Source organism: Neopelma chrysocephalum, unplaced genomic scaffold (assembly GCF_003984885.1).
Source record: "Neopelma chrysocephalum unplaced genomic scaffold, ASM398488v2 Primary Assembly neopelma1_44, whole genome shotgun sequence".
Lineage (NCBI taxonomy): Eukaryota > Metazoa > Chordata > Aves > Passeriformes > Pipridae > Neopelma > Neopelma chrysocephalum.
The window spans coordinates 14,594,158-14,618,024 of NW_020897703.1; the positions used below are offsets into that span (position 1 = coordinate 14,594,158).

Here is a 23,867-nt window from a genome sequence, read left to right on the forward strand (position 1 = left end):
TTCTTTATGTTTCCTGCCTTTCAAGGGGTTAAAAGACCTCATCAATATATAAAGCAAGCTACATGCTGACAACATGTAGCTTATAAACATTAAACAATATCACAGCTACTTTACTATATTTCTTACCTCCTTTTTTATGGGATCTCAAGAGGCTTGACAACTGATGGTCTGCAACTGCCTCGGATTGGCTAATTGATTGCGAATCGTTTACTTCAAATGAATGTTTTAGAATAACCGGAGAAGCAGAAATCTCATCCAAATCATTCTGGAATAAAGAATGCTGGTGTAGGCACATAAGAAATGTATTGATTTCACTCTGCCATGATAATTTACAGCTGTGATCTCATAGAGAGCAACTTGCTATTTTCTATGACTCTGTGAAATATCTAATGCTAGATTTAAGTTACATAAGATCCTTGTGGCTTTCAGCAACACCAACTTAGCACCCATGTCACAAACATTTGTTTACTTTTTTCCATTTAACTTATTTATCCCCTTTCCTCATGCAGTTAAATCATAGCATGCACTGTATGCTGATTTCCTCTCATAGTTAATTTGTATCTTTAGAAAAAAGCTATAGGAAGGTATTAATCTGCTTAACATTTCTAAGTACATCATCCAAGGGATTTTGTTTTTTTAATCTTACATATGCTCAGCAGAGTTACTGGCAAAAACTGTACATTTTCTCCATTTCATCCTTTCAACATCAAATGGTAAGCAGCAAAAATTGGATCAGACTTCAAAGACTATGCTGTGCTCCAAGTCACAGAGCGACTCCTCCATTTCACATATTGAATTCGAGCAGGATATCAAAGTGCTACCAAAGAACCTCAGGTCCTTACTAAAAAAGAGTCTCTAACATCTGTAGAAAGTGAAGTGCACAGACAAATCACCTCAGGGAGCAGCTAGCATTTATTCTCAGCAGCAAATTTCCAGCCTTTTGATTCTCTTATTCACTGTACCTCCCTGTCTCTCTACAGAACTAAAGTTCTTAGCAAGCATGCTTTTGTCTCAAAGACTTCAAAACATCACTAACGGTTTCATGTTCAGATGGCTATGCCAAGCAGCCACGAACACACTGCAGAACTGTGGACTCAGGAATTTGAAGTTATAATATGATGTTGTTTTAGAATATAAACTTAGTACTACCTTTTTTGTTTGTTTCTCAAGAAAATCAGGCACCGTGGGAGAAGACCGGTTACTGGTTTGCTGCCTAAAAGCAAAGAAAAATAAAATACGTAGTTTGAATATTGTAATTTATTCACTCACAAAAGGTTTACTGGCATACACTGTTTTGTTGATTTTCTCTTTTTTCCCTCCCTCAATTTCTAAATATGCACATACAGTCGATTCAGAAAAAACACAGACCAGTCCCATTTCCTCTTATAACGAAGTGCATGTTATTAAACACAGTAACAGGCTATGACCAATGAATTTGTCATTAAAAATTTGTGGATCCGGGTATATGTGTAAAATGATTTTATGAGAATTCTATGAAATTGAAGTTGTGTATTGAGATTAATTTGATAAGATTTTACATGAAACTTTTTTTCCAGGGCTGTGAAAAGCTGTTTTCACAGTATTCAAACTTAGACACTCAAAATTTGACATATGAGGAAGAAGTGAAACACATGTGTTCTCCTAAAACCATTTGGGTTAAGCACAGAGCAAGAAGTAAGATGTCTTAGATTCTTTGCCTATATCTGTTACTATTTATCATCACATTATGTCACCATAAGAATATTAAAGGCCAACTCCTACTCTCATTAATGCTGATTAAAGTAACATAAAAACCTTCTGTAGGCCCCAATCCTTGTTGGCAGGCCTTTGAAGTCCATGGATCTCTTCAACAGTCCACCCAGACAGAACTTGCTTCAGAATCTTCAGCTATGCAATACCAAAAAAAGATGCTACCAATTTCATTTAATGGATAAAAAAGAATGAGGTTCATAGATATTATTTGGTATGCCCATGGTCCTAAAACTGGGATTAAAAGCAAAACTTTCTGATTGTCAAAACAGAATGAAGCTTTCATGAATACAGTAAACATTCAACTTTTCCGTAATGTTGCAATTTCATGACTGAACTTTGGATTTGCTTGTCAGGTTAGGGGAACTTAAATTCCCCTTTATTCTTTGACACTAAGGAAGACAAGGAAAACATTCTACCTAAACTGTAATTTGAATTTGTGTTTTCCTTGGAGGAAATTAAGGGATCAATTTTAAATATGCATTGTCATTTAGTACTGGCATACTTCTTGAACTGGAGATTATAAACATGTCTAGGACTGTATTTGACACTGCATTTAGGTTTATACCGTATTATCTGTAAAGTTCTCTATTATTATTTATCTTGTATATATATTACTTAGATAATCATTAATTTAGTGGGATGAGTTAGATAACTTGCTCCTTTTCACCAAAATTCCCTTAAGCATTTGTTGAGATGATGCATTCCCCCATTTCCCAATATTGCAGAAAATAAACTCAATACAAGCTAAAATTTATGAATAATCCTCAAATATCACTGTGTTGGATATAAAAATCAAAATCTGCTACTGGATCAGTATGTTGCAATGCCAAAACCAGACTGAATCATCATATAAATTTAAATATTCAGATTTTGGGGTGGTTTGGACCTGGATCTAAATTTGCAGCTTGAAATAATCTTTATCTTCTATCAAAAAAAAAAAACAACAACCCAGAACTTTGCCAGGGCTAGAACCCTGCATAAATGTTTAAAGCATGAAGGTAAAGATCATCAACTTGCCTTCTGTCTTAAGGTAGCAAAAATCAGCCTCTGGAATTCTGAAGCCCTTAGACCCTGACTATTTTTCAGGATCCCTGTGATGCTGTGTTTCTGATTTAACAATTCTAAGTTGGGTTGAATTTGCTGCAAGATAGCCCATGCTTCCACAGAATGTACTGTTGCTAATGTAAGTATGTACTTGATTTCTAGTTGTAACTCATGAGCTTTTCACTGCATTTTTCTTCCCTTGTCCTGTTAAGAAGGAGGAACAACAGAATGGCTTGGTAGGAACCTGGCAGCCAGCCAAGGTCAACCCACCACAATGTCAAACTGGTAGGGAACACATCTGAAAACACAGTATCAACTGCAAATGCCGAGCACCTTGAAAACAGTTGCTGAGTTATTCTGAAAATTTGGCTAGTATGCCACATGGAAAATGCAGTCACAGAATCATAGAATCACTAAGGTTGAAAAACACCTCCAAGAGTCCAACCTTTGACCGAACACCACCTTGCTAATTAACCACAGCACTAAGTTCCAGGTCCAGTCATTTCTTGCACACTTCCAGGGATAGTGACTGCACCACTTCCCTGGGCAGCCCATTCCAATGCCTGACAACAGGAGGGCAGCTCAGCAATAGTTAATTAATCTAAGTCAATCAGTGATGATAGCTAACATTTGAAAATGTGGTATCTGAGGCAGGGTATTTTCAGGTGTCTTTGAAGAAACTGCTTGTCCTATAGTTTCCAGGGACTTTTATTTTCCACATTTGTAGGAAAGCAGTATTTGGGTCAGACAGATGAGATCCAGTCAGCACAATTACCTAGGCAGGATGCAAGAGATCAAGTGCATGTGCCTGGTTTCAGTAAGGTAATTCAACAATTTGCTGCTGACTGTTCAGCTACTGAGCTATAATATGCCTCTTCATATACAGACTGTCTATAAATCACTGAATGAGCAAGAAACATTGGAGAAACACTGATTCCTAAGGTCTGTCTGCACATCTGTATAGTATATAGCCTTACTGTCTTTAACGCTTGAGAAGCAGTTGAACCATTGCAGCATAAAACTAGTAGCAGAGATTTATTTATGCTGGAGAAAATACATCTAGTTTTGGAATTATTCTGGCCATTATGAGTGTAAGTAAGGGAATTTGGACTTTCATTATTTAAATGCTTTAAAAAATGTTAGAAAAACTCCTAGATATTCTACTAGACATAATACAGCTCATTTTGCAGAAGTAATATATTATAGAACAGAACCAATTTAATCCTTCCGGTATGGGTAGATTAAAAATTCCAAAGGGATGGGAAGGAGGAAAAAACCCAGATGACACTGGAAAATTGTGCCCATATTTACATTTACACCTTTAAAAATCTTGAGTAATTCTCTGAACTTATGAATTGTAAAATAATTAGAAGTTCATATGACATCAGAATCAGGCCCACTGTGTTCCACTGCATGCCACAGGGATTTCAGCTTTCCTATTTCCATCACAAGCAATAACCTTAATGTTTGCTATGATTAAAAATAGGAAAGTGAAGCAATTAAAGGAAACCAGAATGTCTTTATGCCAGCTTTTCTTGTGGAATGAAATGAAAATCCATATTCAAAAGATGACTTATACAAGAAATCACAGTGTGGTCTTGACAGAAACTGAAATTCTCCAAGGAGGAAATATGGAACAATCTGGGAAGGTGTAAGGAATAAATCAACAGAACCTGATGGTATTCTTCTGAAGATTCTGAAAAAAAAAAAGTTTTAAAATGTGGAGATATGACCTTTTCAATCATCCCTCCATGAAGAATAGAAGCACACCAACATAGTGATTTTTTCTTTTTCTTTTAAACAAAAGAATCCAAGGAAGGTTTTGTTATTGACTGACAGACTGAATCCCACTTTAGTGAGAGGCAAGCTGCAGATCAAGTTAAAGAAAGCATAGCAAAAGAGAGAAGAGTTTTTATATGGAACAGGTGAATTCACATTAAACCAATTTCTGAATGGATCTGTGCTCCTGTGACTGAAATTGTGTTTAATCTCTGCTGTCTGTGATATCCAGGATATTATGTTTATGTGCTAATCCACCAGTGCCCATGTAGGTAAGTCCACATTGCATGCTATTTCAATGGGCCAGGTGTAGCAAACCATTCAGAAATGGACATTGTTCGTTTTTCAGGCACAGCAATAATGCTGATGCAAGTAAAGCTGACCCATGGAGAATTCCTCTAGAACAATTTTTATACTTACTTCCCACACTGACGCAGCAACAGCTGGTGACACTATGATGCTATAAAAGTGGCTGGCTTGCAATGCCAAACCCACTGGCACAGAGATGTCACAGTTCAAGAAGTCACTCTGTATTTACAAATAATAAAAAGAACCTTGGCAAATCATTTAAGCCACCCCCATTCTAAAAGAAAAATCACCTACTCTTCTTTTTTTTTTTTTTGGTCATAAGTTTGTTTAAGCTTTTTAAAACCTACAGTGATGGAGATGTCAAAACTTCTCAAGGCAACCTACAGAGAGTTTCACTCGGTTTACCATTAGTAAGCTTTCCTTGACATCTAACCTAACATTCTTGTGCTGCAATGCAAGCCCATTATTTCTCACCGGATTCTCAATAGAGAACGGTTTGTTCCTTTTCTCTTCACATCAGCCTTTCATGATTGTAGAAATGATACCATATGACCAAGGAGCAGGGGATACTCACTGACATGCAGTTACAGTTACAGACATAACTGATGCATAACAAAGTCACTACGTGGAAACAATGCTTTCTGCTATACCACACACTGTAAAGGCACTGATCACGTACATATAGGTAACATACTGTGATATTTAGCAGTCAGTGAGCTAGAGGAAAAAATGAACAATACAGGAAGTATTTTCCAGGGTAAGTATCAGATCAGTATTATTTAACAGAATTTTCATTTGGGAGGGAAATGGAAAAGATGGTGGTGGAACACGCAGGTTGCAGATACTTTGACAAGATTCTAGAGGGATTTAAAGATATTTGAGAATGATAGATCTGTCTGAACAAGAACATGAACAAGGTAGCATAGATTAAGGTCATTAGGCACTGAACTGTAGATTATCCTGCTAAGAACATTTATGAAAAATATATTCACTAGAGATCTGCCAATCTAACAAGTTCAAAATCACATGATCTTTTAGAAAATTACTTCTCCCTTCTTCAGAAATTATTCCTAATAAGCTCAAAAGATCCTTAATACTAACTTGGAATTTTAGTTATGCTATTGCAAAATGCAGCATCTTTGATTTCACGTGATAATCAATTGTAAAATGGAGGCAGACATCAAGTGAGGCTGATGTCTGTGCTCTCCTAGCGAGAGGAGACCTCATCACACTCCTCCTTTCTCTGCTGCCTATTTGACTTCATGCAGAAGGGTAAATCTGCTATTCAGCAGGGTTGTAAAAAGGGCTCAGAAAGGTTTCCGCTTTCCTCATTTGAACCATGTTTGTCCCATGTCTTGACCATGGTTTGACTCTTTAAATTAACTATGCCCTTTTTAAGTTTGGAATGAGCCACTTTCAGTAATGGTTTGATTGTGATTCAGCTCCTCTATGCCATGCAGGCCTGCAGGTTCCTCTCAATAGCTGATGATGTCAAGAAAAGGCTATATATACTTTAGGTCCATGATATGCGAAGCCACAGTGAGGTTGTCTTCTCTAGGTCACATTACCAGATACTGTGTTAAGCATCTACACTATTATTCTGCGGCCTTCCTGTTTCCTACAAGTTTCCTCTATAACTGATCAGTCACATGCTTAAAACAACAGCCCAGTGACAGCTACATGAAGAAGTAAGGCTTGAATTATGTGAACTACATTATTTGATTTAGTCCAAAATTCTGAACATTACCTGAACAAAATGCTGAACATTTTCAAACTTCACTGGAATCTGAGGCCACTGCTGAGAAATTTATGGGATTAGGCAAATAATCTGCAATATTTGTTTGGGTTATAGTGAGAACTGCCAGCACTAATGACAGTTTTCCAACTCCAGGCAAAATAAGAATTTATTTATCTATCTGATTGTGCATAGCAACCAGGACTAGATACAAAACCTGAATGGCCAATGTATCTCACATGGGCATCTTCAAGCCAGATATCTAAACACATTTAGACATTGATTTCAATGTAAGTTTGATGGCTAAATGTCTTAAAAGATCTGTATATTTCTGCTTCATAGAGCCCAAATTCATCTCAACAGTAACAAAACCATAAAATCCTTGTGAGCCTCAAAAGATGTACAATTAAGCAAGTTGTACCTTATCCAGAAAAATATGTTTGGGAAATAACAAGGAATTCCAGAGACAGTTTGATGCAAAACTGGAAGAAAACCATTCCTGACTAACTAACATGAAATAAATGAAGAAAAATGTTTATAGAGACTGTGTGCCTCCAAACAAGTCCAGACGAAAATGTTTATTTACATTGTAAATAATTAAAATTCTGGAAGCCAAAGAAAACTGACAGTAGAGAGGTTATTAGCTCTTGCTTTCAACCATCAGTGCAGACTGGAGAACGAATGACCACACGATCATCAGTAGTTCTAAAGAGATCATAAGATACACACCCCTTAAGGACGTAGGAGACAGAAGGAGCTGCACGTGCACGAAGGTAATCACAAATTAGGAAACTCGTTCCCCAGTGAGCAGTCAAGCAACTCAACAACAGAGCTGTGATGGTAAATTGTAGTGGGCTTGTTCTTTACCCTGAAAATCATTACCAAAACCATTTATTTCTTAGGCCTTGTCCAATGGCCTGAACCATTTTCTTAGTGAAAAGAGAATACTGTAAGGGAGAGGTTATGGAGCACTATTAACCTACAAGAATGCAGGCAGTTACACCTGAACAAAATCCTATAATAATGCTCTAGAGCATGTAGCAAAGTTAGCATGGAAGTTAACATAACTCAATGTTATGAGCATACATAAAGAAGTAACAGTTAACTTCTCCAAAATGGTATCAGCAGGAGAGATCTCATAACTCTTGGCCACTGAAACTTGCTAATGAAAGGTATTAGTCCAGAAAATACAGCCACCTGTCCTAGAAAACTGTTGGTCAGTCAGACATAACAGATCCCTTTTGCCTCTCATATCCAAGGAAGTGTCAGGGGAAGGTTTGCCTGGAGTGAATGCATTGCTAAAAATCCATTGCTTTTCTCTACAAAGAGGAGAGTATCTCTATGGTTTACAGTATTCCTAGGCTTTTTGTCAGTGACTTGTCCATCTGGTTTTGATAGCTTTTTTCCCTGTCTCATTGCTGGTCTGCATGGTGCTTTGCAGGCACAGAAGAGCAATTTAATAAGATGTACTGCAGTCAATTCTGAAATGCTGAGCACTTGCAATTTTGTCCCCAGTCTACAGTATTCTGGGTACTTACAAGAAGTGCAGAGAAACAGGACAGCAACCCAGGGCAAACAGTACCTTTCCACCTACTGGGAGACACTGAGATGACTAAGCTGAGGGGGGGAACCTGCTAACCTACAGGTGCCCATCTTCAGAATATATCAGATTCTCTAAGAGCTGGCTAAATCATGGTGACATAGCTGCTCCTTTCAGATTTCATTGTCTGGAAAATTGCTTTTGTTAGAGAATACACAGCAAAGGATTCAACTCACCAGTCTTCTTCACAGCCAAAATCAGAAGTAGAGCAGCTGCTTGTAAGCTGAGGATCTGTTACACGCTCAGAGCTGGTTTTCAATCTTGTGTAGTTTTTACGAACAATATATCCCCTGAAAGCTAAAAAACATAGTTATGAATCAGAAAAATTTTGCAGAGCCTGAAATGACTGGCACCTGTCCCTGCAGCACAGACCTGAATGTCCCCAACTTTTAATGAATTAGTGGATAAGAATATGAGTGGTTCCAATGTTTGCAATGTTACCAACAGCTGGAAATTCTACAGGGCCTTACACTCTCACTGTTATAGTGACCACTCGGTACAGTCCAGGCAAGGCCAAACAGGCCTCAAAATGAGAATTTATCTAATTTAAATAGGAACCCAACTTAGAATGTATTAAAATACATAGTATAAAATCTCAAATTACCTGATTTAAACTAGTTAGAATTTTACAGAATCGGATGCTTTATATTTTTTTATTGTGGGGTAAGGGGCTGACAAGCCAGGGACAGATGTATTCAATTAAAACTAGAAAAATTATTAATGTCTTCTCCTATTCTTTCAATTAACTGCAGCCATAACAAAACATTTAAAATATATCTCATATAAATAAGCAGGAAAAAATTTATAAAGATTGGAATTTATACGATTCCTAAAAAAAGGAGCAGAACAAAACGATCACTAAAAATACTAAATGAAGTAGGAAGCATGCAGTGGAATGAAATGGCAAAGAAAATTCCAATGCATGATATTTGAAGATACCTACATCCTTTATTTCCATGGACTATCTCTGGATTTGGCTACCTAAACAACAAAATTATTTCCATAGTTTTATCTGACAGGAACTTGCTTGAATTTTTGACACCTGTGAGCAGTTAGTAATAAAGCTCCGGCACAAAGCGCATAGCAATACATATTGCACTTAAGACAAAGGACTAAAAAGTGCTGCAATATATACTTAAACTCACATATTTTTAATTTTATTGTTTAGGCTTTATTTCAAGCATTATTTTAAGTAGAAATACCTGAGGGGAGAAAGGACTGAATAATGAAGACAGTAAACACAGTATCAGTGCCATTGTTTCAGTACACAACAAGCAGCTGCTGAATAAGAAGGCTGAGCGGCTGTGAAAGAAAGGAGCTGTTTATTAGTCCAGGAGGACTGCAGTTTAAACAGTGCGACAAAATGTAAAAGAACGTGCGAAATAAGATCAGGGAATATGATTTTGGAAAAAAAAAAAATTCCTGTCCAGGAAAAGCTTTTAAGCCCACTAAAGGCATGCAAAACCAGAGTCATTTTGAAGACTAATTACTCAAAGGAGAAGAGCAGCCCTCCCACTGAGGTCCAGGGTTACATATTACACTGGAATGTAGGAAAGGCACAGAAATAAGGTCTAGGGAAACCTCATGTAGGATCAGGGTCACGATAACGTTGTAGATTACAAAAAGAAATCAGAAGGTAAGACAAATACTGAATAAAATTGAGGAACAGAGAAATTGATCAGAAGATTAACAAGTTTTCCCTGTATCCCACACTTCTGATTTAATGAAAACACTGAGGTTTCTGGAATAAAAAGTAACAAAAATTGCCATTTAATGATAATTATGACAATGAATAACCATTCACTTTACAGAAGGCATGACAGAAATCGGGCCTGCTGAGGTGTTGAACCAAATACAGAGCTCAGGTATCATAAGGTTGAGGAACTTTTTGCCCTTAATAATCAGACTGGAAAAGTCTGCTTGTCTGGCAGAGGTGAGGCAAGCTTTCACTTGTCCCAAGAGATCAGGCTTCCAATCCTTAACTATCCCCTACTGACCAGACAAGGAGCCTACTCCGAGAGCAGCAGCAGACAGCTGGCCAGCAGCCACCTCTCTGCAGCTGAAACATGCTGAGTGTCATTCAGTCGATGGACTACTATAAAGAAAAACTGAAACAAATGAACTAATAACAAATGAACTTCAGCTTTATCCTTAGTAGTTTTATCCTTAGTAGTTTCTCAAGCAGTTCTTCATATGTGTGTGTCTATAAAATCAACCTTGATACCTGCTGTGATTTTATTTTTAAAAATTATTTTTCTTTTTTTCCAGACACTCTTATTTATGTCAATATAAACATTTTGGTCTTTCCCTCATTCACTACATAAAACCTCCTATATCTGATTTAATAAACATAGTTTTTGCCCTGTCTTCTGTTTTCATATGTATTTTCAAAATCAACTACTCTTCAACATAACCTTTCCACAAGCTGTATTCTAACATTCTTCCAAAATACCTTGAATCTGACAGGTAAATGGTTGTATTTTTCCTACTTTTGACTCCTGGGACAATCAAAGTACAGATAAACAAACTTCTTTCACTCCCTCAAAAGCTTCATCAAGCATTAGGAGGACTGCATCTTTTCAACATTTATTAACTGGATCTATAATGTTTCAAAAGAAATGCATATGCAGAGAATTCTACTGGGGGAGTCTGAGAGGCTGGGAAGCTGCTCCATCACAGCAATTTGCATTACTGACTGGTGCTGGTTTTGACACTAAGCACTTGGCTCAAAGAGTGTGAAATTAGCAGACTCATGTTGCTACTGCTCCATGAACAATCACTGCATCATTGAAGAAGAATGATTACCAGCTGTCACCTCATTTTCACCTTATTCAGTCTATATTCCAAACTTTCCAGCAACAGTAGCTGTAACCCTGATCTTTACATAGCCAAAAATGACATGGTCCGAAAAGCAAGATAGGAACTGAACTTAATTGTAATACTTCTATTAGTAACTCAGTTTTAGATACTTTATGTGCCACAAGTTAGGAAATGAATTTTTACTTCTTCTACTGATCATTTCTCATACAGATTCTTCTGTCAGCTCCAGCACCTCACGAACCAAGGATATATTTACCTCAGGGAGACTGAAATTTGGCATCTTGCAGTTATAAACTTTTATTTTAAGGTCTAAGTACCAAGGCATATACATTACACCCAATATTGCACAATTCCGCATAGGAGAATCTGAGGTATTTTCCTCATAATTCTCACAGGAAATATATAGTTACAGAGCAAACTGCAAAGTACAATGTAAAAAGATCAAAGCTAAACAATCACAGGTCTATGAGAGAAGTATAAAGAAAGGAGATGAAGTAGTACTTTAAAACAGTAGAAGGATTCACTCTGACATTAAAAAAATCATGTTAAACAGACTTTTTGTACACAGACAGATTTTTATTCTATAATATCACCTAAAATAGCAAATAGCAACAACTCAGAAGGAGAACTCATGATTGCTGAAGAGAAGGCATCATGGTAGTTTGGAATCAGATGTTGATTTGCTAGGAACAACCTATCCCTTTCTTAATTTGTCTAGTTAAAAGAGCATTCAGCAGCTTAACTAACAGCATCTGAGAGAATTAGAGTCCATGAATCTGATTATTCACTCCATGCCAAATTAATTCTAATGAATAGTAAAACGGATGGAGAGTCACATCTTTTGCTGGGTCCCATGAATACATCCTCTCTTGCACCTCTCACTCTGGACAGACACTGTGTGATGCCTGCTTAATTGCAGAAGAAAAAACAACTCTCGCATTAAGTTCTCCAGCAGAAGCACTACGAGAAAGGAAGTCATGAATTCTTATGTATGAGCAGTAACTATCAGTAACAAGCAGTGACTATTACAAAGACTCACCAAGGCTGCCATCAGGACTGGTGTCACTGATGCACATCAACACTTGGGCATAGAGCTTTTAACTACCATGCATCACAGTCTCTGATCTTGAGACTTGGTCAAATAAAAAAAAGTGAAGAGTACTGTGAAACTCTGTCAATACCAGCAAGGAAGAGGTTTTATGAGGTACTGTTGGACACTGTACATTGTCCCATCATGATTTTTGCATGAAATCCAGTAAGAATAGTCTCCATTTTTTCTCCTTAAAAAATAGCAGAGAAAACCTAAAACATTTGCACAGTGACAGAGGTTAGCTCAGAGAAGGGGCAGAATATAGAACCTCTTACTTTAAAACTACAAGGCCTTCTCACTTTTCCTAAAATGGTCCCTGCACATGAGCATCAGGCCTTTAATGGTTACTAGAGACAGATACTAAACATGAAGATTTACTGGATGGCCTAAGCTAGTACAGAACACAGTGAGATGGAAGAGTAAAGTTAACCAAAGCTGTGCAGCCTGTACAAAACTAATCTGGTTTACCCTGACTGTGAAATCAAGGTAATACAATAAACCAGTTCAGCTGCCATTAGGAGAAACACATGTATCTCTTCAATGTTTTTTACACTAAAAATGTTGTTAAAAGGAATTAAACTAATTACATTAAAAAAATAAAACTGGATCTTCTATTTAGGCATTGTTAATTTCAGGAATTTTTTAAAAATATTTTTAGAAATAAGGTGCTTAGAAGTTTTTGAAACTTTTTACTCATGTACTTCTTAGATGTAGACAACGGTATTAGCTGAAAACGTGTGCACACACGTGTACACAGTGATACAAATAGACGGATAAATATAGGGATAAAGATATTTTCAAGAAATACTTCCTTGTCTTCTACTGAAGGAAACATTTTATCTTTGCTGCTGAAAATCCCAAAAGTAACACTTTTACTAAAAGCTTACATTTATTATAACTGTAAAATAGTAAATTACAGCTGTTCTCTGTCCCTCTTTTTTTTTTTTTATTATAATGGAGTAAATTTTGTCAGAAGCACATGTTAGATATGTAAACAGTGAACAACACTGCACGGGCAGAAGTTGCAGAAAGAAAGCCACTTACAAAGTGATGCTTCCTTCTGAACATCCCCTACTTTTTATCTAAGAAAAAGAGCCCAATTCTTGAGTTCTTGATAAAGAATTTTCTAATGCAATATGACATATGGTGAGTGTGTGAGCACGTGTTGGAGGAGGAGATGGTGGCTCAATGGATTAGTCACTTGCCTTTCACCTCTGGAAGTATAGTTAAACTCAGCCCTGACCAGAGCTGCACAGTATATTCCAGATGGCTAAAGTGGGCCTAATTAAAATGAATTCAGTGATGTCACCTCAGATCTAAGCGAATTGCATGCACCACTCATTTGGCATTTTGGCAATGTCAGTTCACAAATGAAATAACCAGATTAAAATTAAGTCTTTCGGGACAAGTCACACTGCATGGAAATACGTACTATCATAACTAGAAAATATATTTTCATAATTGTATTATCTGTCATTTTAAATTTTAATTAATGCATTATTCTAAAACAAAAAAACATTAAATGAGACTTGCATATGAGGTAAACCAGTGAAGCAACATTTCAGTCAGATGATTCAGTGGATATACACTGATTTAAACCAGCTGTGAATCTGGCGAAATAATTTAAAAAAAAAATCTTTGACAATATATTTTTCCTTTTATGTAGATGTAAATCAAACCAATATAAATCCTAATTACAAAGAAATACTTGGAAGTACAAAGTACTGTCAACTCAAACAATTTGCACAAAATCATTCTTTACAATTCCTCTCCGAGTTAAAAATTAGCATTTTCTAGCCTTCACAGTTTGAGAAAGTGTGACTGGAAGTAGGAGGAAAGACCTTGTGTACTCTGTGTATTCTGAGAACTGAGATGTAGATATGCTGAAGTAGGGTAGCTTTTTTTTTCCCCACTTAATTGAAATTCACAAATACTTTGTTTCCTAGCGAGGGTGTTTTCCCCCATCTGAAATAATGACTTTTTTTTCCTGTAATATAATACACTCAGGAATTGTATCCTCATGTATATTGTGCAGGTTGTTTTTTTTCCAAGTTTGTTTTTTCTTCCAACATTTCTTCAATGGATAGTGAACTGCTGGGCCCACAGAGATCTCCAGACCACCAGCTCATGTATTTGAAAGGCATCTGTTTATTTTTAAAATGCAAATGCAGCCTACCTCAAAGACTGACTTGCAAGAAATGAACAATCTGAACAAGTCAAGAGGTTTCCAATCAGGAGCTCTGTTCCTCCTTTATATCAGGCTATGATCACTTGCTGTCAAAACCACTTAAACAATATCCTGGAACCTGAATGAAGTCCCCCCACAATTAAAATGAGCAGGATAATCCTGCAAGAATTATTCAGGCAAATCATTTTTCACACAGTTTAAGATAATGATAAGGTCATTTACAAAAGAAATCAGTGCCTTTGAAATGCTGACTTGTAGACAGAGGACTGCCTGGAGGAGGGCCATAGATAACAGTGAAGACTGGCCTCCTAACACTACCCTTGCAGTCTTTGGAACTGATTCTGATGAGGAGAAGGCCCAATAAGGTTAATACCCCTACTTTGATCTCTGTCAAAGCGTACCAGCAAGAATTAATTTACATTTCAGATGAAAAAGGTTGACAGCATGAAAAGGCATCTTGTTTCTGGTATGTGAATGTGCTGTAATAGATCGGGAATTCTGAAAGGAAGTTCTGAGGAAGCTAAAGGGATAAGCTGAGCGGCTGCTTTTATTGGGAAAGAGATGAAAGGAAAACAAATTTCAATATGCGCTGTTCTGTAGAAACATGTAAGCCAAATGCTTCCTAAATTCCAAGGCCTGCTTGAGAGGGGCAGGGGGGAGGGAAAGGAGAGGGAAGTACATATAGTTTAATTATATGGTTTTGCTAATGTCTGGATGACAAATGCAAACAATTCATCTCACTGCCTGAAATGGTTCATTTAAAAAAAATACAAAGGTGATCATACTCCATTTTACTAGAAAGCTGCCTTGAACTACACTCACGTTAGAAGATGTGCAGGGAAGGAAGAAATTCAGGGATGCTTTTGTCTCTGTGTCACTAGGCACGTGGACAGTGTAATGTAACGTAAACAACACAAGGACTGTCCGCATGCTTTAAAACCTGGAAATCGGCCATGATTAGCAAGCATAAGTTTTGATTTGAAACATGGAAAAATCAGCACACTGAGAAGAGAAAATGTGCACAAGAAATATTTTCAAATAAGAAGTCCTAGGTATAGGTTTCCAAAGGCAGATATAAATCTGTTGAGGATTATTATTATTATTATACCCCTTCTACTAGAGAGCCAAAGACAGGAGAAGTAGCCAGCCTAATTAATACAAAGGTGCACCGTGTCACTCTTAACCCTACAGTGCTAATGCTTATTCACCCAGACGGATCACTGAAACAGTCAAGTGCCAGGTTACAAAGGAAGATACTGTGTGTGTTGGTGGGAAGAATGCTAACAACATTACTCCAGCATTAGGTCCAGAGGGCTCAACAATGTCCAGATTCACTCCCACTGTCTCTGCTCTGTCATGTTTAACACAGCATCTAAGAGATGGCAGGAAGCAATACAGCTCAGAATCTCTCCCATGTGTGCTAAGAGCAGAATAGATCAGTTACTTTCTCTACCGAGCTAGCAATCTGTCTGGATAAAACTGTAAGGCAGAATGTCCCCTGCAGTCTCCAAGTGATACTGCTACACACCAGCTTCCTATTGCACCAGAGATAACTCTCACCTTAAGGAGCTGATCATAGGGGGACAGTGATGGGTTAACAGTTTCACTTCTTTCAACAAAAGGCTGTTGTAAGTTAGGCAATCAAAGTCCAGGTATATATACACTTGTAAATCTAGCAAATACTCTGGAAAATAGTTGCAGGGGGTACTGTAGATCTACTTTCTGTGCTATCATGAAAATAACTGAAAATGACAACACAAAGGAGAGGAAGAATGGAAGAGAGTACTTGTGCAGTCCTTCAGTGTTTGTTGTAATGGGAGAAAAAATTTCTCCTTAACAGTTCGCCATTTAATAGAGTATTCTGCATTTAATCCTAGAGCTTCGTGATTCAACGTAACAGTATTCATGCAAAGCTGCAAAATATTATTTGATCCTAATGATATTCTGTTCCTTTCTGTAACTAGAATGGTATTCTGCTTTCTGCTGAAAGTCACAGCAATGTCTAATTTCAGAGTAGCAAACTTAGACAACAAAAAACCAAATGAATTTACTGGGAATTGTCTGAGAACAAAGAAAAAGAATATTAGAACACATCTTATTCATAGTGCCTTCAGACTATAAGATACACAATAAACAGGTGACAAAGCTTAAGGAATTGTAGCACAGAAAGCTGGTTGAATAGAGGTGGTATCTTCGTTTATTTGTAAACATGTTTGCTACAACTAATTTTTTATCAGTTACAGTCTTTCAACCTGGAGTTGCACAGGGAAAGTGTATTACACTGCATCACATGGAGGCTGCTTCATACTGGCAGCATCTGAAAACACCATTGAGTTCACAGCATTGGTTCTTAGATTTCTGTGCCATATGGTACTCTGCTGTCTACTAGAGACCTACATAGCCCTATGGGCCTGTTTCTCCAGTAATCTCTTTAAAGTTTATTCAAATTCATATTGATATGGCTGCATAGGAGTCTGGCAGAATGTCAAAAGATTGGTCAAAGCTGGCAAACTCAGCAAGCAGTCAAAACAAAAACCTGGCAATCTGCCAAGATCAGGGCTCCATACAAAGACAGAGAAATCCATGTCCAGTGCCTCCCTTCCACACTTTTAGACAAATCAATACAGTGCTTCATACCAGCTCTACATGTAGTTGGGTCACACTGACTGTGCTCAGAAGAATCCTAGAGAATCAACTCAACAGCTTTTAATTAGTATGTTTTGCATCCAGAGAAACACTTCAAAAAGGCCAAAGCGCCTGATACCTGTCACATGTCATTTGACACTGAAGAACAAATGATGAGAAGTAACGTTTTTGATAGCTTTTGTTTGGACTGTATTTATTTTTTTTGCTATAAACATGACACACAAAATCACCCACAGAAAAATAGGTGTTGGCAATTGAAATACTGTTTTAATTACCTGCTTGAATATGTATAGCAGCATCAGTCCTTCTGTTCCTTATTTCCTTGTACTTCCTGCGAGCTTCATATCCTCTCCAGGCTAAAAATACAAAACCATGTGCTGGAAATTACATTTATTTAAGGAAGTGCTACAGAATCAGAGATGTGCTGTAACTTTCATTCCTCCTGCCATAACTACCAGACTCTACCCCCAATACCTCCTCCCCACCCACCCACATGTTGAACTCTGGGTTCATGACTGCAATATTCACATCCCCACAACTTCAAACACCACTTCACTCTTCCAAATTTTGTCACCATGTGCTCACTGATGTCCTAACCAAAACACAAAGGTGCATGATCATCCCTGCTCACACAGTTCCTCAAATTCACTATAAGAAAGCCTGCTAAAGTACCAGTAATCAGCCTCTGCGGTCCATCTTACGATGTATGTCTGGAATTCTGGTATACAGGCAGGGGCATGCGCTATTGCATTTCAGTTATGTGCTGCATGCTAGGACAGACATACCTGACAATATTTTCATTTTGTGCACAGGCATCCCATCCAAAATACTAACATATTTAAATAAAGACATTACCGAATGCTAAGATGACACCTTAGAAGTAAATCAATAATATTTGCATCAATTAGCTGGAGAGAAAGCACTTCTGGTCATCTTCATTTCATAATAAACTGTAATGGATGAATAAACAATATACATGCAATTTAACTGACTAAAATGCAAAGACACTCAGGGAAATAGGGAATGTGTACATTTACCTGACTGTATAGTAAGAGCACTGTTTTCTCTTTTATCTTTGACTTTCTTGTACCTCCTTGCTCCAAGCCATCCCTTGACATAGGCTTGCATGACCACCACTCTCCCTATAACTTCTCGAAGGAACAAATTTAACTGCTCTATATGGTAATACTTTAAAAAAACCTGGAATGGAACAAAAACAAAACAAAAAAAAACACTATTAAAAGCAGACAGTAACATAACCTCTTGTATTCTGTCTTTTCATTAGTCCAATAGCAGCTTATTCTCGGGCATCATTGCTGAGAAAACTAGCAAAATACTGACTATAGATATCATAGCGATCTTGTGAACCAATTATTTGTTTTGGTGTGCTTGTGCAATTTCATTATTCCACTGATTATAATCACCCCATTGCAAAATAAACCCCATATTTACCCCCCTTACAAAGTAAATTGGCCAGGGGGATATTTTCAGATATCAACAATTTTGAAATACAGCCTTTCTTGTCAGTGGGATGAGAAATCCTGGGTTGAATGTGGTTTTGGACATAATATTGTCTAAAAGCGTTCTGCTTCAGGAGACAAATCCTGTGGGTGCTTATATACATTTTATGTGGGTCTTGGCCATGAAAATTCTCCTTGTTTTTCCTTTGTGCACTGTAAAACAACTCAAAATACTATGCAATATCCTTTTTACAGAAGTCATTCACTCCATTTTAAACCATGAACAAAGGCTTTTGATGGAGCTAGAAGGAACTTACCTGAAACTCCACAAATGGATAACGTAGCAACCAGGCTCACAGGATGGGCCAGAGTGTGAAGTTTCAGCCATGTCTTTAATAAGAGCATGAGGAACTTCAGGAAGGCACTACAATAGGAGGCACTGACAGACGTACTGTCCTTATCAAGGCAGCCACGTGCAGAATGCGCTTTGGGGAGGTACACAATGCACCCCTCCTCTGGCAGCACTAACTCAGGACACCTCCGTAACCTGGGAGGCTAAGGAGCAAATTCCTTGCTCTTTTGTTCACTCATGCAGTACTTTTCAAAGTAGACATGTTTTGCTAAAAGATACTATTATTGAGAAAATCTTAGCACCCTCTACCTTCGTCTTCCCAAGAATCCAGTTGTCTAGCTTAGATTTCTCCAAAATGGCAAGACAGTTTTCTCTGCTACCAAGAGGAGCCTCGTGTGCCTTGAACGCAAGGTAATAATACCTGCAAAACCAAGCGGCAAAGAAAAAATTGAATTAACAATCAATATGTACTTTCATTGTTTTACTCTAGCTCAGAGCTGTATCTTTGGAACTAACAGCCCAAATTCTCCCTTATAATAATTTCTCCTCTTAAATTATGACACAACTGTCATGAATAGACATTTGAGCATATACACGATTACGATAAACAATTAATTGGAATGATTCTGATCAGTTTTAGAGGCCTGGTGCAGACCCATACTAAACAATATTGACTTTTATTTGTCCCTTGCAAAGAATAGCACCCAACAATTACGTGAAATAACATACAGTTAATGAAAAAGGGATGCAAACACATTTCAACTGAATTAAGAACCAATCCCTCCCTGTAAAGCCATTATACATTGAGAAGAATGGTTTTATAGTATTTAAGTAACTCTACTTGCAAACAATTACGTTAAGTAACAGCAAGAACATGTGCCAGTTAGTTTTCAAATTTATGGTTATTTTAACACAAGTACACTGTTAGATGGTAGCAAATGCCACCTCAGCTCTCATTTATTAACTGCCACGTGTTGTCTTGGTATTAAGTTATACTTCTACAGGTGCTACTCTATTTACATTGTGATTGAGAGGAACTGGCAGGTTGAGCAAACCATTCTACTAATTATTAGCACAGGGAAGAGCCATCAGATGTTCTTTAAAGCATGAAGAGAAGAATCTAATCAGTGAACCTCAAAGACAGATTCAAGAAAATATCCCACCTTACTGAAGAAAACATGGAGAAGCAATTACAAAATTTGGAATTGTGCAAGACCTTTTTTTTTTAATCAGGAGAATATGACTTTCAAATATTAGCTCCAGTTAATCTCCAGATATTAGCTCCAGTTGTCACAAGAAAGAAAAAAGAACCACTAAAATAGTCAATAAAGATCAAAGGGGAACAAAATGACATCTGAAGTCAGAAGCACTGGAATAAGTCCTGGACCAAAGACATAGATATTCACCAACTGGAGACACTGCTGACTCTGAATAATGATAGGAGATTATGTATTACTGAGTTATTTTTAATGTAGTGACTTTCTTAACGTGATGATGCAAATTCTTTAGCCAAGTCTTTCAAAATACCAAGAGTCATGCTATTCAGCAAGAATGGAGAAACATGGTGTATTTAAAAGAAAAAAGTTCTTTTCCTCCCCCTTATTACCAAACTTAATGATGCCAGTTTTCACAAGACAAATGCCATTATGAGTTGCACTAATGAAACTCAGATTTAAAATATATGTATCACAAACAATTTGTGACAGCATATAATTTCAACAGATAGCAAGCAGGCAGATACATGGGGGAAGTTACACTAATAATAAATTGCTGTTTTCTTCAAAAGCCAGTTCAGATAGCCATGTTATTTACACATGTATGTAACTTAAGCAGCTTGGGAGGGAAGGGGGGAGGGAGGGAGGGAGGGAGGCAGACAGGCAGGCAGGAAGGAAAAAAGGAAAGAAGTAAGGAAGGATAGATTCAAGTGAGTGACAATATCAATTTTCTGGTGATCAAGCATCTTTTAAAGTATGTTGTAATTAGGAATTTTAAAACCATAGAACAGTTTTTAAATAGCAATGATGCAATAAAATATTCAAGGGGGATCTCATAATTTTTTAACCTATCTTATCAATGACATTTGTATTGCTGCAAAGTTGACTTCTTATTTGTGACAAATCTGAGTAAAATATTTTTGAGCTGTGTAATTTAATTGCCTGACTATACAATTTTGTTTATGATAAACTTCACTGTCTTACAAATGTAGTAACCTCTCCATTAGCTCTCTTCCATGATCTAGAATGTATTTGCTTTTGGTACTCAGAAAAAAACCCCAACAATGGTACTTTTTCCTATTACTCAGTGTTTTAACAGATGTTTTCAGAAAATTTATCTACAGTCTAAGAAAGCAAGCTATTCAAAATGGCAAGAACTTTCCAAACCATGGGAATAACTACACTTTCTATTTTACAGTTCACAGTATGTAAACATTGTCTCCCAATATTTATTAAAAACTTCCTCTAAATGGTGATTTTCCAAATGTTTTGATTGATCCAAATACTGCACAGAGGACACCTGTAACTGGTTAATATACTTCCTGTTTCTTTTCAATCATGTCATCAAAAATAAGGCAAAAATCACTGCACTCAGAAATAGGGACCAGCAATTTATTTTTGATTAATTCTCCTCCAGAACTACTTTTCAAGTATGTATTCTGCACCTTAAAAGGTCTCTAGATTTGTGTTTCAAAGCTCAAATCCATGTTTTTGGGGTTTTCTTAAAGCAAAAACTTTGTTTTCTATCTGGTGCCTCTTTTCATGACTGAATCATGTAACTACAGATGCCCAAGTAGTTTGACTTGATGTGCTCAGGAGAACTGTATGGCAGCACAGCATGTGCCATACAGGGTCACCCAACTGTTTTATTTAATTTAAAATTTTTGTACAGCAATGGACCCTATGGAAAATTTTGGAGGAAGGTAAAATGTTTCATCTTAATGTATCCGGCAAAAGCATGCAAATATTGTACGTGGTGAAATGGTAGAGAAAACATCTAGGAATACACCCAAAACTTTGGGATATATGCAACTACAACGGTTCATTTTGATTTATTGGCCTAATTTCATCTCTGTCATACTTATGTAAATCTGCTGTGCAGAGATCACGGAGTGACCTCTACTTGCACCATATCACCAAGAAACCAGAAACCTAATTTCAGAAAAGTAGAGCTAAAAATTACATTTGCTTTCAGATGAGATGAAAATTTCACAACTCTACTTTTTTATTTCCATATTTGCATTTGTTATTTCAGCACAAAACACAGTAGTCGGGAATATTTCAGTGTTCTTCTATGGTAAACCAATACTTTCATTTCTATTTTTAAAAATAAAGTTTTTGGTCCTTCATGTGCTATTTTATAAACATGCACATATTTGTGCAAAAATACATTATTTTCCTGGGTTATACATCCTGCTTGAAAATTTCCTATATGTAACACACACTCACCTACATGTTTCCTAAAAGTACTTGACTAACCACAGTAGCAGTTAAGACTAAGTAAGAGAAAAGTAATTTCCCCTTTGAAGAACTGATTTCTCAAACCTGATGAAACTCTGGAATACTGTATTTCTTAACTAGTGGTTCTTAATCTGCACTACATACCATCCTACATGTACATGAATAGTATTTCAGAAAAAACATACATTAAAATGGGATTAACTGTGCTTACTAGTAATTAAGAATGCACCAACATTTTCTAAAAGTGGAATTTATCCTCAGACCAACAATTGCAAAGCTAGGACATGCAGAATTAAGGTTAAATGCCAAAAACATCCAAGTGTGCTAAGATATGGAAAACTTCAGAATGATGCTAAGCATTAACTACCTGTTTAGGGCCAAAGCATTTCAGTGTTGGTGGTTTTAGATAAACCAATTGTAAACAAGTGGTTCAATTTCTCACCATTCTTCAAAGGGTGAACTGTGGAACTGTTCAATAAATAGCATTTAAACAGCACCATTAACTACTATACCAGAGTCTCTTCCTAAAGCTCCCTTTGCATTCCAGACTTAAAGGCTGCATCAATTCTACATAATTAACTCAAACTAGTAATGATTAACCCTTTTTCTCTTTAAAACAAATCTTTGTATTAAAATATACTAGCCTGAGGTGGAGAATGAATATGTGAAAAGCAAGAAGTGCAAGAGGGCAAAACTGCTTTCTAGTCAGACCACCAGCAATAGTAGGAAGATTCTCAGTATTATAAAAACGTTTGTTCCTTCTCAGCCCTGGAGCTGGAAAGTTTAAAAAAATCCAATTATTTAGAAAAGAGCCATAAAATAACTTTCAAAAATTTCTAACCTGTATTAGTTGTATCTCACCTCCTTCAGAAACTTTCAAATCTGAATTCATACAAATAACTACATTTGACTCTATATTGAGTATGAATGAAAAAATGTAAATAAAAATGATAAAATATGTAAGGCACTCTTGAAATTCAGTAACAGATACCAAACACTTATGCTGTCAATCATCAGATAAGCACAGAATCACAGAAATACTCTCAGAAAGATATAATTTGGTCCACTGTGCATATACTATTCATAAGCGGTTATCCGACTTTCCACTTCTAAAGTTTTCCTATCTTCTTCATCCTGCAACTGTTTTGCACGGCAACCAGTGCTCTATGAATGAGAAGAGTTCAGAAAGTGTATACGGAAGGTGTAGTAGTTTACCATATTTAACGTGTACAGTAACATCATACAGATCTGGGGAAATCTTAAAGCCACTGAAACAAATAAACACTTCCGTGGATAATAGTAAAATCAAGACATAGGGGAATGTTAAAATTTTCTTTCCAGAAATCACTTGCGAACTTTGGTATGGTGCAGGCTCAGTGCTAAAAGTAAGCTTGCATTAAAAAGGCATCATTTAAAAAGAAAGCATTCCTTCTCTGCAGTACATCTATTGACTTCTAATTTAATTCAGTTCTTCCCTGATTTTGCATAAGTAAGTCTATCACCACTGAACTTTTGGCATTAGAAGAAAGTACTTACTGAGGTTATATGTTTTACAGGATTTTGCAATGTTTGACCAGTTTTTATTCCTACCTCCACTCAATGCAAAATGTGACTCATTAAGGTCATTGAGGCTTTAT

The 23,867-nt window shown here is 36.8% G+C and overlaps 1 protein-coding gene across 13 annotated transcripts in view; it reads right to left on the minus strand.

Annotated features, from left to right (window-relative positions):
• MYO3B (myosin IIIB) overlaps positions 1-23,867 on the minus strand; it is a 202,899-nt gene that overhangs the window by 47,547 nt on the left and 131,485 nt on the right. For 12 of the 13 annotated variants that reach the window (XM_027678607.1, XM_027678608.1, XM_027678606.1 and 9 more), the window contains 6 exons: positions 19,085-19,196; positions 18,001-18,163; positions 17,239-17,319; positions 8,396-8,516; positions 1,150-1,213; positions 127-265 (listed from right to left, as the gene is read on the minus strand). In XM_027678607.1, the coding sequence (XP_027534408.1) occupies positions 127-265; positions 1,150-1,213; positions 8,396-8,516; positions 17,239-17,319; positions 18,001-18,163; positions 19,085-19,196 (680 nt within the window). Of the gene's footprint in view, positions 1-126; positions 266-1,149; positions 1,214-8,395; positions 8,517-17,238; positions 17,320-18,000; positions 18,164-19,082; positions 19,197-23,867 lie in introns of those variants that run through there. The other variant, XM_027678616.1, reaches the window with a different exon arrangement.